Consider the following 24,957-nt stretch of genomic DNA (forward strand, 5'->3'; position numbering starts at 1 on the left):
CATCCAAAATAATCTTGAGAAAACGTGTTTGGAGACATAATTCACTCTAGTTTGGACTATTTAAGATCATAACTATTAACTAGCACCACAATAATTATGGGTCTGTCTGCCTTTGGCCTTATGGGCCTAAACTATTCCATAATCCATTCAACATAATAGACAGATTGTGGGCCTACAACTGATCCAAGTTTGTAGAATTGGCCCAATCAGAAACACTCAGGTGGTCTGGTTTAGATGGCCCAACGATATCCTATATACATGTAGCTTAGTAAACCATTACGGAGTATCATGTAGACATGTAGCTGATAGGAAACCATTGCGAGTAACCATTTATAATTCCGTTTTTCCTGATCGCCATGCCACCTGGCACCTAATTTAAAATTCTTGGCAACATTTGGCACGAGGACTCCGTTGGCCATGCCGTATAACACCATGACCAAACACATTATTCTTACTTTGTTATGTAGAAGTTTGTGCTAATGTTTGTCCGCCTGTAAAATCAAAGGCACAATGTATGATCCAATATACACAATATTGTGTCGTATAGTATGTAATTTGTTATCGTGTGACTTGTGTCCTCACTAAATCACTCGTTGACAACTGTTACTCATCGTCAACTCTAGGTGTGACTGTGTGAGAGCTCTTACAATGGTTTCATCTGATTAATTAACACAATCAATATAATTAATGACTTACTTTTAACTTAAGGAAAATTAAATGCACACTTAACTCATAAGGGTAAAGTAAAAATGGTGTTAACAGATTCTCTCTCTCTCTTTTTGGGTGTCAATACTACTTGCTAAACAATGAGAATTTGATCATTTCAAAAAAGAACCAATTAGAATCTAAGAGTGAACAACTCATATGGTCAGCATAACTTTACCAACATTAACAAGGTATCACTGAATTTCATGAACCCCAAATCAAGAATTTCCTCCAAAGTTCAAAACTTCAAACCACTACAATTTCCATTTTTGTTCAACATTTCAAATTCATCACATACAAGTACTTGTACCTCACTATATTACACACATCTTACTTTAATTCTTACCCTATCTAGTACAGTACATCAAACTGGCCTAATTCAAAAATTAAAGGAAAAAAAAAAAATCAAATCTGTAAAGTTCAAACTTCTACCTCATTTTCCTCTTCCACTTACAAAATTAAGAACCTCTAACCCAAAAAGGGGGAAAAAGAGTTTTCCATGATAGAAAAATAAAAAAATTCTTACATTGATGACACAAGATTAACTTGTTGTTTTCACACTAACCTGGATCAATAAAACTCACCAATTAAAAAAAAGAAAGAAAAAAAAAAGAAGAAGAAAAAGTTATGATCTCTGCAAGGATTTATCTTGAACATTGAGAACCACCATCATCAAGAAATTTCTCGTGTTGATCACAGCTAAAACCAGCTTCTTCTCTGCCCTGCCTAAATTGTTGATACATTTGATTAAATGCACCATAATTCAATACACCAAAATTAACATTATCTTGTGATAAACCAAGCTCCAAACTATCCCTCCCTTGATGTTGTTGTTGACCAAAATTCATAAACCCCATATTCAAATTTGACATTCCCATTGTTTGATGAACTCCCATTTTAGGCCTACACTCCAAATTCTCCCTCATCAAACTCGAGCTCGAACTCGAAAAACCCGGGTCCGGTACATGAACCGAACCAGACCCATATCCCCATGATCCAGTTTGAAAATGGGTTCGTCCAAAATTTTCATCAATCAAACTTAAACCCCCAGAAAATCCAGAAACAATGCCAGAAGAAACAGAGGTCCTCTGTTCTGAAACAGAGGACCCTGAAGTTGATGTGAAAGATGCTGGTATAGTTCCAGTTCCAGTTGCTGCAATAATCGCTTGCTCTGAATGCTGTAGTAGCCATTGGATCGTTTCGCCATCAGATTTATGGCCTAATTCTTTAGTCAATTGGAAGATTCTAGCAGCACAAAGAGCAGGCATCCTAATTCTTCTTCCTCTGCCATCAACCTTCTTATGCCTGTCTTTGTTTGATTTTCGTTTTGGTGGGTTTTGTTTTTTGGTGATTGAATTATTGTTGTTGTTGTCTTCATGATTAGTACTAATAATTTGGTTTTGGTTGGAATTTGGGATTATTATTTGAGATTCTTTCATCTCTAAATAAGGATTTGTTGATTGTTGTTGATGATTTAGGAAAGTGGGCATTTTTTCTTGGGGATATGGCTGCATAGAAAGAGGGTTTTTGATGGGTTTTTAAGCCTTATTTTCTTAAGTTAAGGAGGGAGAAAATAAGGAAATTGCTGTTGTTTTTTGAGAAGATTGATTGAAGAAAGAAGGAAAAGAGGTGGGTATTTGTCAAGGAAGGCAGTTTCTTCAAAATTTTCTACTGTGTTTTGTGTGTGAGTGTGTATGTGTGTTCAAACCAATCAGTATTTGCTTTGTGTCTTGTTTTGAAATTTGAAGTGACTTTCCTTGTGAAGTTGCAATTTTAACCCCCTCATGAAATGGAGGGAGGGAGAGAGAGAGAGAAGTATCTTTTTTCTCAATCACTCATGTAACAAACTTATAATGGTTTTAATTACACAGGACAGATTTGTGTAACAATAAGTTGACATCAGTTTTGGATTTTAGGGCAGGAATGTGGAAAGTTGCAACATCATTGATGAAAAGTTTGAAATTTGCACTTTCGAAGTGACTAATAGATTGTAATTCTTAATATGAAATTTTTTTCGCTTCAAGTGATGAAGTGATGAGTTGATACGTAGATAAATTACAAAGTTAAGTTGTTTAATGTTGAATAATCGTTCTCTTCTATCATATATATGAGAAAATATTAAATATTTATTTTACTTGTAATTTTTTCAGCCTGATCATTCAAATTTAATCATACAATCGATTTGGTTAAGCTTTAATCAAATAAAGTAGATGAGTAATAAAAATTGATCTTTTGGGAAATTAATAAGTACTTTGTATAATATAGAGTACATATTTTAGTTTGGCTACAAGTTAATAATTGAAATACAAATAAATAAATAATTAAGATTACTCTTTAACTTTATTCAAATGTTAGATAATTATGTCCACTCCCACATGTTAATTAGCAGTGTCTAAAGTAAATTGCCACACAAGACAACAAATTAGTGACAAATTAAAAAAATCTACAAAGTGCCAATTTTTTACTTTTTTTTTTTTTAATTTTTTTTTAAAGCCTTTTCTTTTAATTAGATTGGTGGAAATGAATGACAATCAAGTAGAGCTCCATGCCTCCATGCAGTTCATGAGTCTTAATTCTAGTATCTGTCAATCATAATTGACAAAATGTGTACTGACCTTTCAAAGATAAGCAGGGTTTATCTAGATTTGGCCTGAAAATTCTGCTCAATTAATGATTATTGAAAAATTAGAATGAAACTTGTAAGATTTTTTTTTAAAAGAATACATAGTGGATCATAAGTACAAATTTGAATATACTCCGTGTCTAAATATGAGTGTATGTATATTCACATTCACCCGAGTGTACATAAAAAACTGATAATTGTTGACGCGTAAACCTTTAACAAGTCTATGTTGAATGCTAGGTTGATTTCCTATGTTTTCATGCAATAAAATTGTGTCAGATCTGAAGTTGATTTCTGAAAGCAGCAAAATTAACTTATTGGTATTGAGTGGGTAGAGGGTAGGCTCTTTAATTTGGATTTGCTTAGGCAAGATTGTTCCCTTCAGTTGAGACAAATAGAGGACCTACAGAAAGCTTACAGATGACATATCAAACTATCAAATGTTAAGGTTTTATTTTCACTTCTTTCCTAAGCTTCCATTATCACTCTTTTTCTTGTTATCATCACAACCAAACATTCCCTCTTTTATTTTCCTCTTTAATTCTTTTTCCCCTTTTATCTTTAAAAAAATGTAAAGTATAAATAAATATCATGATTTTATACACACATGTTCTATGAAGCAAATTTAGCAATAAATATGTAGAAAACACGAGAATAAATACCTATTTTTAATCAACTTTTTTTCATATATATCTTGTCCGTATAAAAAGTTTCATTAGATTAATGATACTAGCATTACTTGATGTCAAAATTAGTTTTTTATTCAATACAATACATTACATATTGGTTTTTAACATAACTTTATGAGTGAAGCATGTCCTTATTTCATGGTTTACACTTGGTTTATCGTTTCAGGAAACGGTAAAGAATTACCCTCAACATTATAGGTGAAACGAGTGGTAGACTGGTAGTGGAGGTGGTCGTTCACGATTGCCATCGAAAAGTAGTGAGAACCATAGAAGAAAAATATGAACATAGAGGCTTGTGGCAAGTAGGAGTTTGTAGAGGTGATGTGAAGGTTGCTGAAGGAATGAAAGGTGAGGAAACAAAAATTACAAAATTACAAATATGGTGGGTGTTGTAAAAAATCTAGGCATCCTACAATTCTTTTTAGCCTATGTTTAATTTGTTATGAAAGTCAACAACTCAATCTCTGGATTGATTGCTTGATCATTAAACTGCATGTGAATGAGATCTCATGGTCGAAATTTGATAATGCCACTTTACGCCCTTCATCATTGCAAATAATGTGGCGCTATCACACTATGGCACTGCTAAATAAAGATCACACCTTAACCTCTCATGCTTTCAAATGAACTAATTCTTAAAAAGTGGATTAAGGGTTTGTTTGGTTCAATATTAGTAAAAGAAAAGAAAAGAAGAGAAGGGAAAAGAAAGGAAAAGAAGGGAAAGGAAGGTGATTTTATCTTCCAATATTTGGATACGAAAAGAAAATGAAGGGAAGAGAAAGAAAATTAATGAAGGATTACTTTTATTTTTCTCTTTCCAGTCGAATTTCTCCAATTTTGGGAGGTAAGGAAAGTTAAAAATTTGTAAAGGAACTTTCCTCCCACTTCCCTTCCTTTCCTTTAAATTTTCATGTTATTAATTCAACCAAACATGGAAATATAATTAAAACCCTTTCCTTTCTTTTCTTTTCCATTCAAATCCCTTCAATCAAAAAGGGTCTAAAAGATATGGAAAAATCTTAGTAAGACTGAGAAAGTATGTCATAACTCAGATTGTTTGCCTGCTATCGTGAGGCTAATCGAGCTGCGGACTAGCTGGCAAATTTTGGGGTCTCTTTGGAGGAGAAACTGGTGATGTTTCTGGCGGTACCTAGTGACCTTCGTGCTGTTTTATTGAAAGACTTGGGGGGTGTTGCGAGGCCAAGGTGGATCCCTTCCTTTGGTGAAGCGTAGCCTTGCTGCTAGTTTATTTCTGTTAGATTTGTAGTTCGTTTCTTTTATGTTTTTCTTTCGTTTGGTTTGTGTTAGTTCATATCTTTTGCTTTGCTTGTGAAGGGCTTGCCCCTCTCCTTCACCAAAAAAAAAAAAAAAAAAAAACTCAGATTGTATCACACTTTCTGCATTGATGAAGAATACATACAAGTATTATCAAGATTAGGGAAAGCGAGGAGCACTGATAAGTAAAATCATACTTCCATTATTAGTTATAACCTCGTACCAAATGCGTACATAACGATATGCAGTAGAGTTATCACTCAAAAAGTTGGTAAAAGTATTTACATTCCAAAATCAAAGAAACAACTGGCCATGCATCTCTCAACTTCCTATGCTATCTAAGCAAGCTGTTTGCCTGGTCTTTTTTTTTTTTTTTTTTACTCAGGCAATCCATGCTCTTAGATATCTCGATTCACTTACCTTATAGAATAAACTTTAGCTTTAGTGACAAGTCCGACAACTACAGTAATAACAAGTATACCTCTTAAATCTACCAAATGATTGATAGTTTTGCTCCAGCCCAGAAAAATGACAGACAAGTTACAGCATATAAGTAATGATGTAGCAAGAAAATTAGAGCAGGGATTTTCAGTGCCAAGGAATGATAAATCCATCTCATAGAAGGGCTTTAAAAGGTAATCTCAAGGCAATTTTGACATTCTTGGCTCTACATAAACAGGTTCGTTTTGAAGTTTTCTTGACTAAACAAGGACGCATACACAGAAGAAAAACCGTGAGTGATTATTTTGCTTAGCCTTAAGATAGGTTTATCATGATTTGTTCTCTGTTAGGGCCAAGGATATAGGGGCCAGACATATTCATTCACTGGATACTTGCAACATCTTCTTCATAAATCTAATTATTCTGCAACATACTAAAATGACAGTACAATATGCCAAGTTTCCAAAGGCTTTTGTACAACAAAGAATTAACCCAATTCCTAGTCTACCATTTATTTCACAATAAAATCGTCCAACATGGACCAGAGAAAAGATAGACCAAAGGCTGATCGGAGGCTCCTTCTCATAGAAGTGTCAATTCTTCTGTTTTACTATCCTATTTTGTCACGCAAATGGTTCCCTCAAGAATTAGTGGGTAAATAGTGATGTATTCTCAGCCAATCACCATTATAGCAATATATAAAAGAATTGAAAACTCACTGCTCTAATCCAAGATCGCCCCATCGAACATTATATCTGGCAGCAAGATAGTGTGCCCCAACAGGACCCCTGCTTCCATAGGGATAATATTCAGGATTAACTTTCTTCTGCTCTAGCTCTTTCAGAAGCGGTGTGAAGAGCATCCAAGCAGCATCAAGTTCATCACTGCGGATAAACAACCTCCTTTCTCCTTCTACTGCATCAAGTAGAAGCCTCTCGTAGGCATCGGGAATCTCTTTTGCATACCTGCATCACAAAGGTCAAAGATAGGCTGTAAGTACTAGCTATTTCACAACATCATTATCAGTGGTAAGCAAAGGTCAATTATTGACCTTAAGTATTAGCTATTCCACAACATCAGTATCAGCAGTAAGCAATCAGTTCCCAACTTTGGACTCTTAATTTACTGATGACCATATCAGAAATTAAGCAATAGCACATGATTTTAAGGCAAATTTGTCAAAAAAAACCTTTTAAAAGCACCGTTTTGAGAAGAAAAAAAAAACCTTTTAAAAGCTTTTTGGTTAAAAAAACCACCACATTCATTTTTTTTTGCGAGAGGAAACCAATTCCCCTAATTACCCTCTAATTAACTTAATTAAACCCTAAATTCTTCTAATTAACCTCTAACCCACCAAATTACTAAATAATTAGATTTAATTAATATATATAAAAAAACCACCACCCCCTCCTTCCTTCTCCCTTCCTCCCTCCCCTTACTACTCCTTCCTCCACCCATGGAATCAACCCCTCCCCTACCAGACCCGCTGTCCGAATCACCCCACCTCCGGCGACCTCCTCCACGGCCAGGCGACCCTCCCTTTCCCCCTAATCACATCCCAACAACCATCTCCTTGATTTTGAAAAACCCTAGAAAATTGATTTGAGGGTTTTTAATTTTGTCCATCTGTCTTGCAATTGATGCTTGTTTTGGTTTTGATTATGTATGTATGTATGTAATGCTAGGGTGATTTGGAAACAAATTGGAATTGATTTGGACTTGAATGAGTATATAAGATCCAAAAATTCGAAGGGAGGTGGTGATCGCCAACGGGGATAAGGGGGAAAGGGATGGTCCACCGGTGGTGGAGGTAGGTCGCCGGAGGTAGGGGGATCTAGGTGGCGGGTCCGGTGGGTGAGGGGGTTGCTTCAAAGGGAGGAAGAAGGGGAAGGGTGGTTGGTTGGTGGTTAGAGTGGTAGTTTTTTTTTTTTTTTTTTTTTTTTTTTTATGTATAAATTAAATATAATTATTAAGTAATTGGGTGGGTTAGGGGTTAATTAGAAGAAATGGGAGGAAATTAGAGTCTTATTAAGTTAATTAGAGGATAATTAAGGAAATAGGTTTCCTCTCGCAAAAAAAAAAAAGAACGTGGTTTTTTTTAACCAAAAAGCTTTTAAAAGGTTTTTTTTCGCAAAATGGTGCTTTTAAAAGGTGTTTTTTGACAAATTTGCCTGATTTTAATGCAACTAGTGAGTTTGTGTTCCAAGAATTAAAAGTATTGTGATAAATATTACAATGTTTTCAAGATGCAAACAATTATATCTCCAATGAATGTACTGAATGCAAGTGATTAATATACCTTGCAGCATAATGAAGATTGAGAGTGCTGCGGTCTAATCTCATTCCCAAACCAGGAACCTTGTTATTGATCTTCAAATAAATAGCTTCGTCAGGTTGTACTCGGATAACAAGTTCATTTGTAGATTGATCAAGATTTGACCCAAAATTTTTGGCATACAAATTTCCAGGTACATGCCTGAATTGAACTCTGATCTCAGCGCTGAAGGAAGAAAACAATGAGTTTCCATAAGTATTCAAAAAAAAATAAAAAATTATATATTGTTCACTGCACATATCAGACTGGGAACCGAGCTACGTATTAATTTCTGAACTAATACCTCCTGTTATGAAGCGCTTTTCCAGCCTTCATAAGGAAAGGCACCCCATCCCATCTTGCATTATCTATAAACAGGGCAGCTGCAGCAAATGTTGGGGTTAAGCTGTCTTTAGGTACAGTCTTGTCTTCTGTGTATCCTGGGTAAGTGACTCCTCCTCTAGTGTGACTTTTGTATTGTCCTATTACCACATCATCAAGTTGCAATGGCCTCATTGACCGAAGAACTTTTACCTATAAGAGGCCGAGAATTTAAACACAGTCAGACATGACCTAAAATTACAAGGCACCAAATAGCAAGTTTGAGCAAACCTTTTCATTTCTGATATCTTCTGCATCCAAGCTTACTGGAGTTTCCATGGCAAATAGAGCCAAGATTTGTAGCAAATGGTTTTGCATTATGTCTCTAATTATACCATAATGATCAAAATACCTGAATTGCCGCCAAAAGGAAGAAAATTGAGGACATGATAGCAAATGCAAAATGTATTAAAAAAAGGTCACTGAATAACAGATGAATACCCTCCACGCCCTTCAGTACCGAAATCCTCAGAGAATATTAACTGAACATTTCTTATATACTGCCTTGACCATAAGGGTTCAAAGATAAGGTTGGAGAAGCGCAGAACGGATAAGTTTTCAACAAGTTCCTTCCCAAGATAATGATCTATCCTGTATGCAGAACAAGCAATAGGTCAGTCACTGAGTCATATGTGTTTTACTGTAAGAGCAGCACTAAAATCCAGTCAAAAACAATCACCTGAAAATCTGATCTTCATTCAAGTACTGCTTAAGTCCACTAGTCAAAGCGGCAGAGGACTCTGAGTCCCGACCAAAAGGTTTCTCTACAATGACCCGGGTCCACCCATTTGCAGAGGATGCTGATAAACTTGCACACCTCACAGCATCTATGAAGATGTTTGGTGGAATTGACAAATAGAAGAGTCGATTAGCAATCCTCCCAGCCTACATTATTGAAGGTATTTGTGGTCAAAATAAAGGCTAAACATGTGATCTTCATAACAATAGTGTAGACATTCTTGACAAGGTTCTTGCAGGCTGCTATTTAAAAACGATTAAAAAAAAAAATCTACACTATTATAAGTAAAATCTCTACAGAGACCTACTAGCCATATGAAATTTTCAGGCTTTTACATGACAAATCCAAATGTCAGTATCAGCACATCAATCCTTTTCATGTTTGGACACTACATTAACAATAAAATAGGTTCCATAAGTCATAAGATAAGATTAGTATCATAGCATGAGATAAAAAACGAATCAACCACAATGTTTAGAATCTTAAGATATTCCAACCAGTGCTTAATTTTTCTTTGCAGCTCTGCCTAAGACATTCACAAAGCTGAAGTACATGAATCTAACCAGCATTGCTTGCATGACTGAACATAGAATACATGTAATTATCAGTAGATCACATCATGCAGTCCCTAATATTTGTCAGTGTACACAATTATGTCCCTAAATTATCTACAGTAAACTACAAGCAAAAGCAAACATCACATATAATCTATGAAATAAATCATTTTGAAATTTGAATCATGCTCATATTTTTTTAGCAAGTTAACTTTGTCAAAAATTAAGATACAATGTACCAGCAAGGGCAGCAACTAAGTCATCGATGAGAAGAGAAAACTACTCAGTCTCATCAATCAGCAGAACAAACAACTATTTAAAAGCCATCCTTACATGTGGATACAAAACTCTTTGAAAACTCAGCAATGGAAGGAAATATAGCACAACATAATAAATGATACCTCATGTTGCCTGAGTTTCTTGTCTAGCTCCACAAAGTTTTCTGTAGAATCATACTGACCAGATTGGTAAAAACATCTCTTTAGAAACTCCTCCATCTTTTCACCACAGTTCTCCCTGACAATCGAAATTCAATTTATAACTACGACAGTACGACGTAAAACTAAAACGAGCAATACAACCCCCCTAACACTCATAAGTGAAAAGCACTAACAAACATGTATAGGATTTGGTACCTCTTGTCAATCCTGCAAGTAAGAGTCTTGCTAACCATAGTCCTAAGTTCATCATCAGTCATCTTACTCCTTGCATAACCAAATATAGTAAAGTGCTGCATAACCAAACATACTACATCACAAATTCTATACAAAAGTTCTTATAACAAATATGATAAGATATGTCTGTATAATATATTGTCCAACAAAAATGATATGATGCAAACCTTGGGCAAACAATCTTCATAATAAAGAGCAAAAAGTGCAGGAAATATCTTCTTCTTGGCTAGGTCTCCAGAGGCCCCAACAACAGTGATACTGACAGTTGACTCATCTTTGTTCACATCAAACTTAGACAAATAATTACTTTCCTGAGAAGATGTGGCTGATAATATTCCATCTTTCAATGTCTTTACTGATGTATCCTCACCTTCAACAGGAATTATTTTTGTGGCAACAGCACCTAACCAAAAATAAATACTTTTAAAAATCCTATTTTTAGCTGGTGCAAAATAAGAATTAACAAAAATATATACACATATAAAAAAAAATACATAATTTTATTCTTAAATAAACCCAAAAAATACAATCAATGTTTTAATCTAAGAATCAAGTGCAAACATTCAAATTAAATTCCAACAAATATATGAAATACCCAATTAAGGATTGGGGCTAAAAAATAATAATTTCATTAAAACCCAATCAAGAATTAATGCTAAAACCATAAATTATAGAAACCCAATTAAGAATTAGTGCAAAAACCATAAATTAGATTGAAGGAGCTAACCATCTTGCATAAGAACGGCGTTTGAATTTGAATTTGTTCTAATTTGTTGTTTAGATACAGAGATTTTCTGGGCAGATTGCTTAGAAATCGAAGAAATTTTGACCATTCCAAGAACCCCATGTCGTGATTTTGATGATGAAGAAGAAGAATATGATGAATAGAATGAAGAAGATGAAGATGCGCAATGAGATGAAGAAAAAGTTGCCATTTTTTTTAACACTATTTTTTTTCTTCTCTTTTTTCAGGTTGAATATAACAAAAACAAAATTGGGCTCAATAATTAGAAGTGGCGACTTAAAATTAAGGGATTTAATGTTGATAATTGAAGGGTATGAAGGGGTTTAAATGGCAACTTCGGGATCATCGAGAGGTTATAGTGTGAGACCCTTTGATACACTCCAAGGGCTGCCTACCGACGATGGCTCAACTTGTGCACCCAACATAAGTTAAAATAAGAGGACAATTAGGATTTCTCTAGCCTTTAATCCATGTGCTAATCATCTTATGAGGAGGTTAATAGGGTTTACTATGTGTTACCTAATTCTCGTTCCCCTTTCCCCTTCACTCCCTCGAGAACTGTAAATCGGAAAAGGCGAGTTATATTAGCGAATTGGTGATTTTTAACATGTAACAAATTAGATAGTGAATTGTGAACATTTATTAAACCGGATACTAGCAAAATAAGTTACATTGGGTGGTTAAAAGCTTTAAAAGTTCAAATATTTAAAATCACATATAATGAATCAATAAAGTAAAAAGAATTTTATTTGATTCGAAATTGGGTTTCGTGCAAGTTTATGCAAATGTAAGTTATTATTCATAAAATTTTACAAAACATAGTTTCAAATCAAAACAAACTTGATGCATAACAGATGTATCAAATACTTAATATTACGTGATGGACATGTAAGAGTCGTCTAAATCTCTGCATGTGTCTCACGTATCATTTAATTAGTTTTGACAATTTCTTATGAAATTTGGTTTCAAATCAAACAAAACTTAGTACGTGATGGTCATGTTAAATACTAATATTACGTGATGGATGTGTAAAATGTCTCCTCAACCGTTGTATATATGTCAAGTGTCATTTAAAAAGTTTTAACAATTTAATATAAAAAGTTTGAAAACATGTCATTCTAACTTTAAATCCCCTCTCCCTCTTGTCCACACGATTTGCAAACTAATTTAAAGTGAAATTTGATGGTTTGAGGGTATGGCTTGAGGAATATCCTCAGGATATTCATTGCTATGTAATGGTTAGTTTGGAAGCTCAAGCTCCTTAATAAAATTGTTGTGTGTTTGTTTTGTCAAAAAATTTAAATTCAAATTCTTAGCATGATTGAATTTTGGTGAACTCACACGTTACAAGATTCACAACTTAATTACAAACTAAGTACTATTTTGTATCCAACTTGATTTCATAACATTGCATAAAAAAAAACTTGATTTCATAACACCCACTATCTCAATGTAATCGCAAAATTTTGATTTTAATGCATATCAATGCCTAATTGCCTTTTTATGACTATCAACATATTTTAACTTTTTTTTTTGACAAGAACATATTTTAACTTTCTATAATCATTTTTTTTTCTTTTTTTTTTTTGAAACAACTATAATCAATATTTAAATAGCTGTTATTTTTTAAAAAAATTAAAAAAAATCTCCATTTATGCTAAATCAAAATATAAATATATATATATATATATATATATATATATATATATATATATATATATATATATATATATATATATATAGTCAAGGTAAATAATTGAATAATGCAAAAATCAAATTAATGGCATGGGTGAAGCAGACTTCATACATGAATCAGTGAAAACCAAAGTTGCCTTATTTATTTCTAAAACTCATCAATTAAATTGACTGTACTGTAAATCTGTAATGCCTGTACAGTTAAAATTAAGGACTATGGCCTTAAATTGATCAAATGATTAGCCAAAAAATCTCAATAGAATTGACCTTAACAATTACCAATGTTTCTTACAAAAGGATTGCTTACATCATTGACTTAAAAAACCAAACACTAATATTTGATGAAGCCAGGCTCCTTTACATATCAACATCACCAAAAGAGGCTGCCATAAAACCTGAACACTTTTGAAATGCGCTTTTTGGTGGTCAAGTTTGACAACTTCTTGGTTGTCAAATTCAACCTTTTCATCATAATAACCAGGATGGGTGACCATGACTAATTTCATCGCCATCGTTTCTGTATAAACTGACAAGTTTTCTTCCAAGACAATACAGAGAATACTTCATCGTAAGAACGAGGAAGGGTGATCATGAAAACTTCGACATCATTTTGTATTGACTGATAAGTTTCTCCTTAAACGAAAAACTTCAGTAAGCCAAATTTATTGGAGATTTCCATCTCTTACTTAAACAAAACTTCTGTGCCATAAAAGAAAAGGAGTTCAGCTCCTTTACACAAGGATTGTGTAGATCATTCTGAGTCACAAAATTACAAGAGTTTTGCCTCGGAAATGGGAAGGAACAAACATACAAAAAAATTGAACCACAACAAACTCAATAAAGTAAAACGAACACCCCTCCCTAAAACAATTACATTTTTCATGGGGATGGGGTTTACTTGAGCATAGAGCCCAACACGGTGCAAAAATCAGCCTCAGAACTCAGAACTGACTGAATCTCATGTCTTGAATGCAAAAGAATCGGATAGAAACTACCCCCGGATAACAAAAATTTCTCTCTACAGCCTACCAAAAGAATGGGCACCCACTAAATCTACTGCTATCGTTCTGGGAGGAATATTGAGAGCTGGTGCTGCTTCTCCTAGTCCAACCTCTACCACAAAACTGCTTACCTAACACAAATATTACTTCTTACAGTACAAAACCAACCTTCTCCTGTGAGACGAGGGAAGAAGGATGGGCGATCAAGGGCTCATAGTGATCAGCTCCAGCACCACACCAACCTGTGTTGAACAATACGGTGTATGAAGCAACTTTTCTTAAATTATGAAAAAAAAAAAAAGAGAGAGAAAATTAGCAACACTAAGAAATACTATCTGTTACCTGTCCCTTTCATGAAGAGGAAGAGCGGAGGTCCAGTAATTTCACCACCCCTTGGGCGGTGTGGAAGGAAGAAAACACAGTTGTCTTCATCAACCATAGCATCTGATCCATGAGCTTGCACCTACAGCAACGAAGTAAATTGCAAGCTTTGAATGAGCAAGCAGGCACTAGATGTGAGAAAATAAAGGGAAAATGCAAATCATAGTATCATACTAGCTGCAAACAGTCGAACCTTAAGCAGTCAAGTTTATATGCACCCTGAACAACAAGGTATTGGTGTTCAAGCAATTGTCACATTCTACCAACACCACAAGCTATTTGTATATCTATAGAAACTATGTGACTATTGATTCGGGATGGAAACAGTAGATGATTAATAACTAAGGTATTGGTGTTCAGTTAGAGTTCCATAGCTGTGTGAGCTACAGCATAATAAAGCACACTTTGCAAATGCAACAGCTGGTTGAAGCGATTCCAACTTCTAGCATTTTGGGGAGGGAGCAAGCTAATAAGTCTGAAGGCAAGAATACTATTTTGCGCCAATGCATCAACTAAGCAGTAAACATTGATGTTGAGCTAGGTTCTTTGATGCCCATGTGTAACATAAAACTGGGTTCTGAGTCCTCTGACTTTGCATGAAAGGGAGACCGTGATTAAAAAATAAAAAAAGTGACATGACCTTTCTACCTCCTTTACGATTCCCATATATTGGGGATGTTGAAAACAGGGCCACACCTAATATGGAATTTACCAAAATACAACCTCAAATTGGATAAAACTTAATTGATTTCCTTTGCTAAAGTTTTTTCCTTTGCTAAAGTTTTCTCAAACATTTATGTTTTTTTACTCACACGTTTTTACCACTCCTTTGAAATTTCTTTAATTTTAATTCTTGGTTCTCTTTTGAAAATCTCTAAATTATTACTTGGAGGCTCTTCTTTTTCTCATTTTGCACACACCTTTTTTCAACCTCTTTCAACTGACTTTCTTGTTATGTCCCTTTTTCTATATCAGACGGTCCTTATGATGATTCATGTTACCCGACCCCAAATTATTTTGGGACTAAGGTTTTGTTGTTGTTGTTGTACAACCACCTATACTAACTACTAAATAAAGAATGTGACACCTAAAAGATGAAGTTCACCAAGATTACCAAAATGCAAGCGCAAGCATAAGCATAACATAAAAATAAGACCAAGATTACCAAAATGCAAGCATAATCATAACATGGAAATATGATACAACATTCTCCCCAAAAATCACATGTGATTGGGAATCAACATTTGTAAGCAGGAGTGAGCCAACAGCGGCTTTCCAGCTTCAAAAGGAGCCTTTTATACTGTCTAAGGGATGTCACTACAGGAGCAGGGTTAAAAAATACAAAATGATTACTAAAATTATAACATGATGAAGGGGATTTGGATTTAACGGCAATGTGCATCTTTTTTTTTTTCCAGGTGATAGCCAAAGCTCTTCATGTCTATAGATGCTTGGAAGAGAATCTATAGAAGCAAAATGTATGAGCACACCTAAACAGGAAATTACCCGCTAGCATAATAATAATAATGCTGAGGCATATCATAAACCTTGCAATTCTCCAATGACATGGTTAAAAGTAAAACCTAAAAAACACAAGTAATTCAATTTAATCCATATAGTAATAAATTATCGAATCCATTTGGCCATTCATCTAGACAGCAACATATTTTCTGGGAGCATCCATACAGAAGAAGGTTATTTCTTATGACCCATCTTCAGCGCGTATATGCATTATATGATTATAGTATAGTTAAAATTCCATAATAAACAGGATAAATCTTCGATTACAATATTAAAAACCAAGGCAACCTAACACCTATGAGCATTATTAATTGATTTGACTGCATCATTTCATGTATAGAACCGCATTATTTGGTTGGTAGGGGGGTGGGGGAAGGGAAAAGGAAAGTGATTTGCTATGAGGGCAATTAAAACCAATCATTGAATGATTAACAAAATGAGTGATCAATAATAAGCTTCACAGCAGAGCATGGAATCATAATCTTACCACGAAAATTTCTCTCTTGAACTCTGTTGAAAGGCACTCAATGGCAATATCATCCCCAAAGGCGGCGGCACGACCTTCTCTATTTTCATCTACAGTCAACAAACCCTCCTCAGTATATTGCAATGTGATGATATCATACTCATCATCAGGAGAACCAGAGATAGACATGTATTTGGCCCAACTCGGACCGTCGTCCACTGCAATACACCTCTCTTTGTAAATAGATTCTGCCGCCGTTTCTCTTCAATAAAAAAAACAAACCAATACAACCCCATAAACACAGGCAACAAACTTTTGCCCAGCCAAAATAACTACAAAACTACAGCTAATGTTCAAATATTCTGCACAACTAAGAATACAGTACAAAACAATTTGGTCTTCAATCAAACGCTATTAAAATCAAATGAAGAAGCAGCATATTATTCTACAGCAATCAACATAACATACAGCTACCGTAATAACAAGACATTTTACATACTACTCCGTACCACCATAACTATTTAAACTGGCATGTAATATTCGATTTTTTTTTTATGAAATCGCTTCAATTTATTTACAGGAGGAAAAGTTATTGACAAATATTTTTTAGAAAATTGTATGCAATATTTTTTAGAAAATTGTATGCAAAATTTTTTATATAGAAAAAAATAAAAAAAAATCCCAGTAAAACAGATCTAACTTTAAAAAAAAAAAAAAAATTAACTGAAAAAACCCAGAAAAATTCCAAATGTTATCCAAAAAACCCAGAAAAATGAAAATATTTAAAAAAAGATTATTACCGTTGTGTGCAAATTCCAAATGAACAGATCCACATAAATTTTAAAAAAAATAAAAAAAAAAAAAAAAAAAAAAAAACAGAAAAACAAAATCAAATACAGCATGCAAAAGTCAACATCGAGGGAGCTCAAAAAACCCAGAAAATCAATCACAAATTCCAATCAAAATAATCAACAAACAATCAAATTAATCAAAAAAAAAAAAATACCTAAGCATGCCAATATTTAGAAGTTCAAGAATAGCATCATCCAAGATCTGACGATCAGATTTGTTAGCCAACAATTTAATTTCTTGAACAATATGAATCCCCCACCCAAATTTAAGATCAGGTGAATACAAATTCTTAATCACAATTTCCACTCTTTCTCTCTCCTCTTTTTCCGCCGATTCAAAATCTTGTTCAAATCTCTTGACCGTTCTCCTCCTCAACTCTTTGGCCCCACCACACTCCCCTTCTCGAAGACCCCACATCGCCGCCTTCTCTGCCGCCGAGAACAGACAGTTCCCGTCGGCATCAACATCGCCGCCGTGACTCAGCCGGAAAACCACCGGAGGTAGGGTTTTATCCTCTGGATGCTTCCACAGGACACCCTTTGCCTGCAACCGAGAAAGACTCTTCCTTTGTTGATCTTCTAACCCTATGACGTCATCCCATGACGTGGATGGAAAATCAACGGTTGTGGTTGTGGTTGGTGGTGGGTCCCTCCAAGTGATCAACGGTGGAGTTTGCGGCGGTAATGTATCCGTTACGGTGGCGCTGTCGCAGAGTAGCTTCCCCATTATTTAATTATTATTTTAATTTTTTTTTTGGAATTTTTTTGGGAGGAGAGAGAAAGGGGGGAGAAGGGGGGTTAGGGTTAACGGATAGATCAGGGAAGGCGGGAGAAGGAGGAGAGGACACGTGGAGAGATCAATGGTGGAAAAGAGCCGTTGAAGAGAGAGAAAGAAATGTAAGAGAGAGAAAGAAAGAAGTGAACGTAAACGGCGCGAGTGTTAAATTTGGGGAGGAGTTATATGGAGTGAGAATTCTAGATGGGGATCTATTACAACTTTTTTTACACGTGGTTGGTGGTTATTGGACTCTTTTGTCTAACGTTCTGGGTCCTTTTCGAGGTTTTTGACTCTTATGTACTGTTTTAACTGAAGAAAAGAAAATTAAGAAAATTAAGAAGTGAACTGAATTAAAGTAAACTGAAAATGTGTAGAAAATAGACCCTTACTATTACCTATATTAATGTACTCGCAATAATTACTAAAAATGACCGTTACATATTACTCGCAATAAAAAAAATTTCTTTTTATGGTAAGTTTTTACGTGTGATTTTATAAAAATTACCATTACCTTTTTTTTTAAACACTCTAGTTAAACTATTGATTATAATTTATTAACTTAAACTCTAACATTGATTAACTTAATTATTTCCACCAAAATCATTCCCCTTCCATCTAAATTCATTTTCATCTTCATTGGCAACCACTATCACCACCAATTTTCATTCTATGTTCATCAACCCAGAAATTTCTCACTTTATTCATCACCCCTCGATTCGACCGCGCAACATTCTATGGAGACACCACCGTCGCCGAAAGTCACTGTCGTTGTCCCTTTTGTTGTGGCCGTCTCTGTTTTCTCTCTCTTCCTCTTCTTGTTGTTTTGTCATTGCCGGTGAAGCACATATTTGAAGGTTTTATGGTCAAATTTAACCATGAAACTCTAGATCTAGAGTTTTCGTGGTTAAATTTGACCAATTAAAGCTTTAATTGATGATAGAGAGACATTAGTTCGTGGTGCTAGGCGGGATTTTTAGATTCGTCATTACATGGATTGTGGGTTCGTGGATTTTGGGTTCTGGGTTGTGGATTTTGGGGTTCTGGGTTTGGGTTCGAGTTCTGGGTTGTGGATTTTGGGGTTGTGGGTTCGTGGGTTGTGGGTGGTGGGTTTCGGGGTTGTGGATGGAGGTTTTGGGTTTGTGGGTTGTGGGTGGTAGTTATGGGTTCGTGGGTGGTGGGTTTCGGGGTTGTGGGTGTTGGGTGGTTTCATGGTGCTAGATGGTGGTGTTGGGTGGTTTTTGTGGTGCTAGGTGGTGGACTAGTGGTGCTAGGTGGTTTTTGATTTAATTTGGATTTTTTTTTTTTTTTGGATTGGATTAACACTTAAGTGTATGCCCTTATTTTTCATTAATCATGCTTTCAATATTTTTCCTAGAAGTCTGCAATTCCCTAATTTGTTGCGAGTAATTTGTAACGGAAAGGGAGTATATATATATATATATATATATATATATATATATATATATATATATATATATATATATATATATATATATATATATATATATATATATATATATATATATATATATGTTTGAAACATTATTACTTTGTATTAGAATAGCAAAAAAAAGATTGGAAAGAAATTTGAAACACAATTTACACAATTTTTTGTATGTGGTTGTCCACACCGTGTAGCCGAGATTACTTGTAGTGAGTTACTCGTTTGGTTAGGAGTTACTTGTAAGGGTTTTTTTATTCAAGGGTTAATCGTTTGATCATGGGTTACTTGTTTGGTCGGGGATAAATTATAAGGGTTACTCGGTCGGTCAGGTGTTGCTCTCACACAAAAAAATGTGCTAATCGATTAAGTAAGTAACTCCAAGTAACCCCTAAATAAGTAACACATACAAGTAACCCCTGAATAAGTAACCTTACAAGTAACCTATATTACATAGTGTGGTCAGCCACACAAAAAAGTTGTTGAAATTGAAAATGTGAAATAACAACAGTTCAGTTTCGAAAAAAAAAGAAATAACAACAGTCCATGTGATTGTAATAATACCACGTAAATTTAATAATCAAAATGTTTTAAAAAGGTATATTTTATGTAGTATGGACTATGAAGTACTCCCTCCTTCCTTTAATACAAAGCATCATTTCCTTTTTGTGTAAATCAAAATACAATGCCTCTTTCTATTTAAATGTTATTTTTTGACATTATTACCCTTTTCTTGACGAGTTGTCATCTTTTTTCCTTTACTTTTTTGTACTTTTAATATCAATTTCCAACACTTTTTTCCTCTCTCTTCAATTATTCTCAATTACCTTTTCTTTCTTTCTCTCTATCTTTCTTTAACCCCACATGCACAAATATACTTTTAATCATTAGCTTTAAAAAATTTATAACTTTCTTAATTTTCGCGCAAAAACCAAAAGAGAGCTTGTATTAAGGGACGGAGAGAGTATTAAATAGTAGAACCAACATCTCTAAATCCTCCTCACAAGTTGATTAAGTTATTTTTTTTTTAATTTTTTTATTTTGAGTGTTTCTGTCTGATCCAGACTTCCCCAAGAATTCGGACTTGAGATCTTGATACTTCTATCGGCAAGCTGAGAACCTACACAATGAGAAGAAGTTAGCTAACCCCGGGGTGGTCCGGGGATAACCACTCCGATGATAAAGTCAGAAAGTGTTTTAGAAGAGAAGATAAGTAAGAGAGAGAAAGTAGAGAAAGAGAGAGAGTGAGAGAGTGAGAGAGTCATTCATGACCTCATTAATGAGGTCTTACCTACTTATTTATAGTAATCTACCTTGACAGGTGGCTTTCACCCATGCACAACCTTTTGTGCCAAGTGTCGAGTTTCTGTTGCCACGTGTTAAATTGCGGCAGGCCGACATGTCCTCTTTCTGCAACATATCAGCATCTTCTTGTGATCTGGTCATGTGCTTTCGCAAGATATCGGTCATGCCCAGATATCATCCTATACAATTAGTCCCCCAAGTGAGGACGTATGATCATTCATCATCGTGCTCAGTTAATCATGGGAGACAAGCTGAACCTAACAAAACGAACTTTGGGTTCCACATCTCATTCTTCAGACTCTTCCTTAAATTGGAAATTTTATTGTAACAACGTTTCTTGTACTCTGTCAAGTACTGCTTACTAACAAAGTTTCATTACTAATCTTGCCATTGTCATAATTCATTTTAATCGCTTGGCCTGTATCCAGGCAAATTAACTTCTACATATTCATATATTTTTAAGCTCTATGTTCTTTTGCTGAGAAGTGTTATTTTAATTTGCTACTTTTAGTACTTTTATTATTACTATTTATGTAAGAAAACGAACTTTGGGTTCCACATCTCATTCTTCAGACTCTTCCTTAAATTGGAAATTTTATTGTAACAACGTTTCTTGTACTCTGTCAAGTACTGCTTACTAACAAAGTTTCATTACTAATCTTGCCATTGTCATAATTCATTTTAATCGCTTGGCCTGGATACAGGCAAATTAACTTCTACATATTCATATATTTTTAAGCTCTATGTTCTTTTGCTGAGAAGTGTTATTTTAATTTGCTACTTTTAGTACTTTTATTATTACTATTTATGTAAGAGGATAATTGTTGTGCCGTAACGCCGTGTTCTTCATCAGTTTCAGTAACTCATCAGTTTTATTAACCCCTTTCCTCCCCAAGTGACCTTGTATGCCGATAGCTTACAAGGTCAATTTATTACAAAAAACCTGGGAGCGAAAAACTCCGTTTTCCTCCCCAAGTGACCTTGTATGCCGATAGCTTACAAGGTTAATTCATTATTAAAAACCTGGGAGCGAAAAACTCCGTTTTCCTCCCCAAGTGACCTTGTATGCCGATAGCTTACAAGGTCAATTCATTATTAAAAACCTGGGAGCGAAAAACTCCGTTTTCCTCCCCAAGTGACCTTGTATGCCGATACCTTACAAGGTCAATTTATTACAAAAAACCTGGGAGCGAAAAACTCCGTTTTCCTCCCCAAGTGACCTTGTATGCCGATAGCTTACAAGGTCAATTTATTACAAAAAACCTGGGAGCGAAAAACTCCGTTTTCCTCCCCAAGTGACCTTGTATGCCGATACCTTACAAGGTTAATTCATTATTAAAAACCTGGGAGCGAAAAACTCCGTTTTCCTCCCCAAGTGACCTTGTATGCCGATAGCTTACAAGGTCAATTTATTACAAAAAACCTGGGAGCGAAAAACTCCGTTTTCCTCCCCAAGTGACCTTGTATGCCGATACCTTACAAGGTTAATTCATTATTAAAAACCTGGGAGCGAAAAACTCCGTTTTCCTCCCCAAGTGACCTTGTATGCCGATAGCTTACAAGGTCAATTCATTATTAAAAACCTGGGAGCGAAAAACTCCGTTTTCCTCCCCAAGTGACCTTGTATGCCGATAGCTTACAAGGTCAATTCATTACAAAAAACCTGGGAGCGAAAAACTCCGTTTTCCTCCCCAAGTGACCTTGTATGCCGATAGCTTACAAGGTCAATTTATTACAAAAAACCTGGGAGCGAAAAACTCCGTTTTCCTCCCCAAGTGACCTTGTATGCCGATAGCTTACAAGGTCTACTTGCTATAAAATTGAAGTGTAACCGTTTTTTTTTTTTTTTTTTTTGAAGCGGGAGAATTAGCACACGTGTCATAGATCCTTCCGTTGCTTTTTGAAATTGATTGTTGATTCAGGGCCGTTGGATTTCTGAACCGCCTTTCATTTCAACTGACTCTTCAGTTTTTCTTTTTAGATCAAAAATTCCGTCGTTTTTTTTTATCTCACTTTCACCTTCTTCCAAATTTTTCTCAATCGCATTTGCTCTTTAACCAAAAGTGCATTTAACGGATTCTTCCTGACTTCGGTGTATACTTCTCAGTGTATTCAGCGCACTTTCCTTCTTCGTCACTCCTCGCTTTAAGTTCATCGTATCAGCGACTTTTGTCGAAGGTATTGCCGTTCCTTAACCCCTTGATTTTGCATGTTTTGTTTTATTTTCTCGTTTTTTAAATTAAATGTCGGAAGATAGTGTTGAAGAGAATTTCCCTAACCTTAGTACTGCTAGGCGTCGTTTAATTAGGCAATCCTTAGGCAAAGAAACCGGTAGTAACCAGGGTAATTCATCTTCCCTTTCTGATAATATAGATTATCCCTTTGAGACGTTATCTTCTGAAGAAGAGAAACGCGCCTTTATGATACATAGGACTATTGCTCATCGTGAAAGTGCCCTTCACCTTACTAACCCTGATATCCCTGCCGACACTGAAATTCCTGACGTTGAGCCTGTTAGTGTCCGTTATCACTTACGCAACTTTACTGGGAGACGCTATTTTAATCAATACGGCACTAATGTTGGCAATATAGGTATAAAAGCCATGCCAAGGGTAAAGAGTACCAGTTATCAGCCTCGAGCTGCTGCCCGTGAAGCCGCTGAGGCCGCCAAAGCAGCTAAGGCAGCTGAGGCCGCTAAGGCAGCTGAGTCCAGCAAAAGACCTGGGCAAGGTCAGGTCGTAAGTTCTTCCGAAGAAGAACCTACGGACGATATCCCTGCGAACCCTATGGAAGGTCCGTCATCTCCGGTGCACGATTCAGCCGTCAACTCGGTTTTAGGAGATGACGAGACTCAAGAGGACAGTGTCAACAATGAGATCGACTTGACGGCTGAAGTTATTCAGGAAGAGAGTCTGGATGAGGGCTATAATTCCGAGACCGACGGAGCTGAATTCCGTCAACCTATTACCCTTGCCAAAGATGGAAAAGTGGCCAAGGCAAAGGTAAGCGATGACTTTAGGAAAACGGCAATTGAGAAAGATTACTGCCACCGTGCTAAGAAATTCTTCAACTTACCTGACGGGTATGAGCTGTCGGTTCCCCCGTCTGGAGCCTCGGTGTTAGATTGCCCAGCAGGTTCTGTGGCCGTTTATATGAAGCATTTGGACTTCGGCCTCCGTTTCCCTCTACACCCCTTTGTGGCGAAAATCTTAAAAGCCTGGAACGTCTGTTTAGTTCAGGTTACTCCTCCTACTATCCGGGCCGTTATTGCTACCATCTGGGTCATGTTATATCGAAACTATCCCCTAACCCTTAACGCTTTCAGGCGGCTGATTACTTTGAAAAGAGACGGTCAGTCGGATGGGTGGTGGTCTTTGTATACTCAACCTCGCAAATACACCGTCCACCCTAAACTGACAAGTTGTAAGGGATGGCAAGTGAGATTCTTCTTTATGTCGGTTCCTGAGGATTATCCTCTAAGAAGAACCTTTTTCCGACCTCATCCCCGTTTTGACTCAATCCCTGAGAGGGATCTTGGGAAACATGAAGAGAGAGCCGTTAATCATTTTGACGTCTCTGAGTTTGATGAAGGTGACGGCAAGGTCCGTATTGTTCCTACGGTGTGGGTACCGAATGTAAGTTACATTTTGGGCAACGCGCCGTTATCTCGTGTTGGTCTGTGTTGGACTGACGATTATGGTACTGTTTGTTGAATTTCTCTTCATTCCTTTTCTTTCCTCTTTGTTGTGTGTTTTTTTTTAAAAAAAATTATCTACATTTAACTGATTAAACTTACATTCCTTGTTCCCGGGTATTGACAAGTTGGACAACAAACAACTCGGCCTATCTTCTGACGGGAAAAGGGTCATCAGGCGCTGCCCTAGAGCTTCTAGCCCCTACGATACCCTTGCTTCCATTTGCGCTCGTGCCCCGGCTGTCAGTGCCAAAAGAAGAGCTGAGATCATGGCTGATGATAACGCCAAGAAAAGAAAGTTAACACCTCTAGCCAATCGGCGAGGTGGAATTGTGATCTCCAGCCCTAGGCAACCTGAAGGGCGCGCCGAGAAGAAAAAAGATCAATCGGCGTCCGAGAAGACCCCGACTGCCAACAAAGCTAAAAGCCCTGAGGCTGTTGTGAAGAAGATTATTCAGGGTGTCGAGGTCGAAGATCTCACTTCTGCTGAATCCCCTCGTCAACCTCAGGCAACCACCATAATTGCTCCTACAACGGTTGGGTCAGATTCCAGCATCCCAGCCCTGACTTATCGGTCCAACCAATGGATTGAACGTGTCTCTGGAAGGTTTCCAGACGAAGTTTTGAAGGGGTTCGCCGTCCCTCCTGGCCATTCCGGTGACCGTTGGCAACCTGCTCTGGATG

General features: G+C 36.1%; 3 protein-coding genes across 4 annotated transcripts; all 3 read right to left on the reverse strand.

The window, feature by feature from the left end:
- Positions 1 to 866: 866 nt before the first annotated feature.
- LOC145581608 (transcription factor TCP20-like) lies at positions 867 to 2,615 on the reverse strand. The gene has a single exon (XM_081638620.1). It carries the CDS (start codon positions 2,217 to 2,219, stop codon positions 1,350 to 1,352), a length of 870 nt encoding a protein of 289 aa, XP_081494746.1. The 5' UTR covers positions 2,220 to 2,615; the 3' UTR covers positions 867 to 1,349.
- Positions 2,616 to 5,259: 2,644 nt separating this feature from the next.
- LOC145582695 (glucose-6-phosphate 1-dehydrogenase, chloroplastic-like) lies at positions 5,260 to 11,542 on the reverse strand. 2 transcript variants are annotated; one of them, XM_081639692.1, is made up of 11 exons: positions 11,123 to 11,542; positions 10,563 to 10,798; positions 10,357 to 10,451; positions 10,123 to 10,237; positions 9,108 to 9,313; positions 8,870 to 9,019; positions 8,660 to 8,780; positions 8,352 to 8,581; positions 8,033 to 8,233; positions 6,453 to 6,698; positions 5,260 to 5,366 (listed from the first exon to the last, which is right to left on the reverse strand). In XM_081639692.1, exons 1-11 carry the CDS (start codon positions 11,328 to 11,330, stop codon positions 5,327 to 5,329), a joined length of 1,848 nt encoding a protein of 615 aa, XP_081495818.1. In that variant the 5' UTR covers positions 11,331 to 11,542; the 3' UTR covers positions 5,260 to 5,326. The 2 variants fall into 2 exon arrangements, with proteins under 2 accessions (XP_081495818.1, XP_081495819.1); XM_081639693.1 differs by lacking the exon at positions 5,260 to 5,366 and adding an exon at positions 6,121 to 6,348 and having other exon boundaries at positions 11,123 to 11,541.
- Positions 11,543 to 13,074: 1,532 nt separating this feature from the next.
- LOC145582696 (uncharacterized) lies at positions 13,075 to 17,979 on the reverse strand. The gene is made up of 4 exons (XM_081639694.1): positions 17,211 to 17,979; positions 16,226 to 16,466; positions 14,179 to 14,299; positions 13,075 to 14,078 (listed from the first exon to the last, which is right to left on the reverse strand). The coding sequence occupies exons 1-4, from the start codon at positions 17,780 to 17,782 to the stop codon at positions 13,987 to 13,989; spliced, it is 1,026 nt and encodes a 341-aa protein (XP_081495820.1). The 5' UTR covers positions 17,783 to 17,979; the 3' UTR covers positions 13,075 to 13,986.
- Between the last annotated feature and the right edge of the window lie 6,978 nt (positions 17,980 to 24,957).

Source organism: Chenopodium album, chromosome 15 (genome assembly GCF_948465745.1).
Source record: "Chenopodium album chromosome 15, dcCheAlbu1.1, whole genome shotgun sequence".
Lineage (NCBI taxonomy): Eukaryota > Viridiplantae > Streptophyta > Magnoliopsida > Caryophyllales > Amaranthaceae > Chenopodium > Chenopodium album.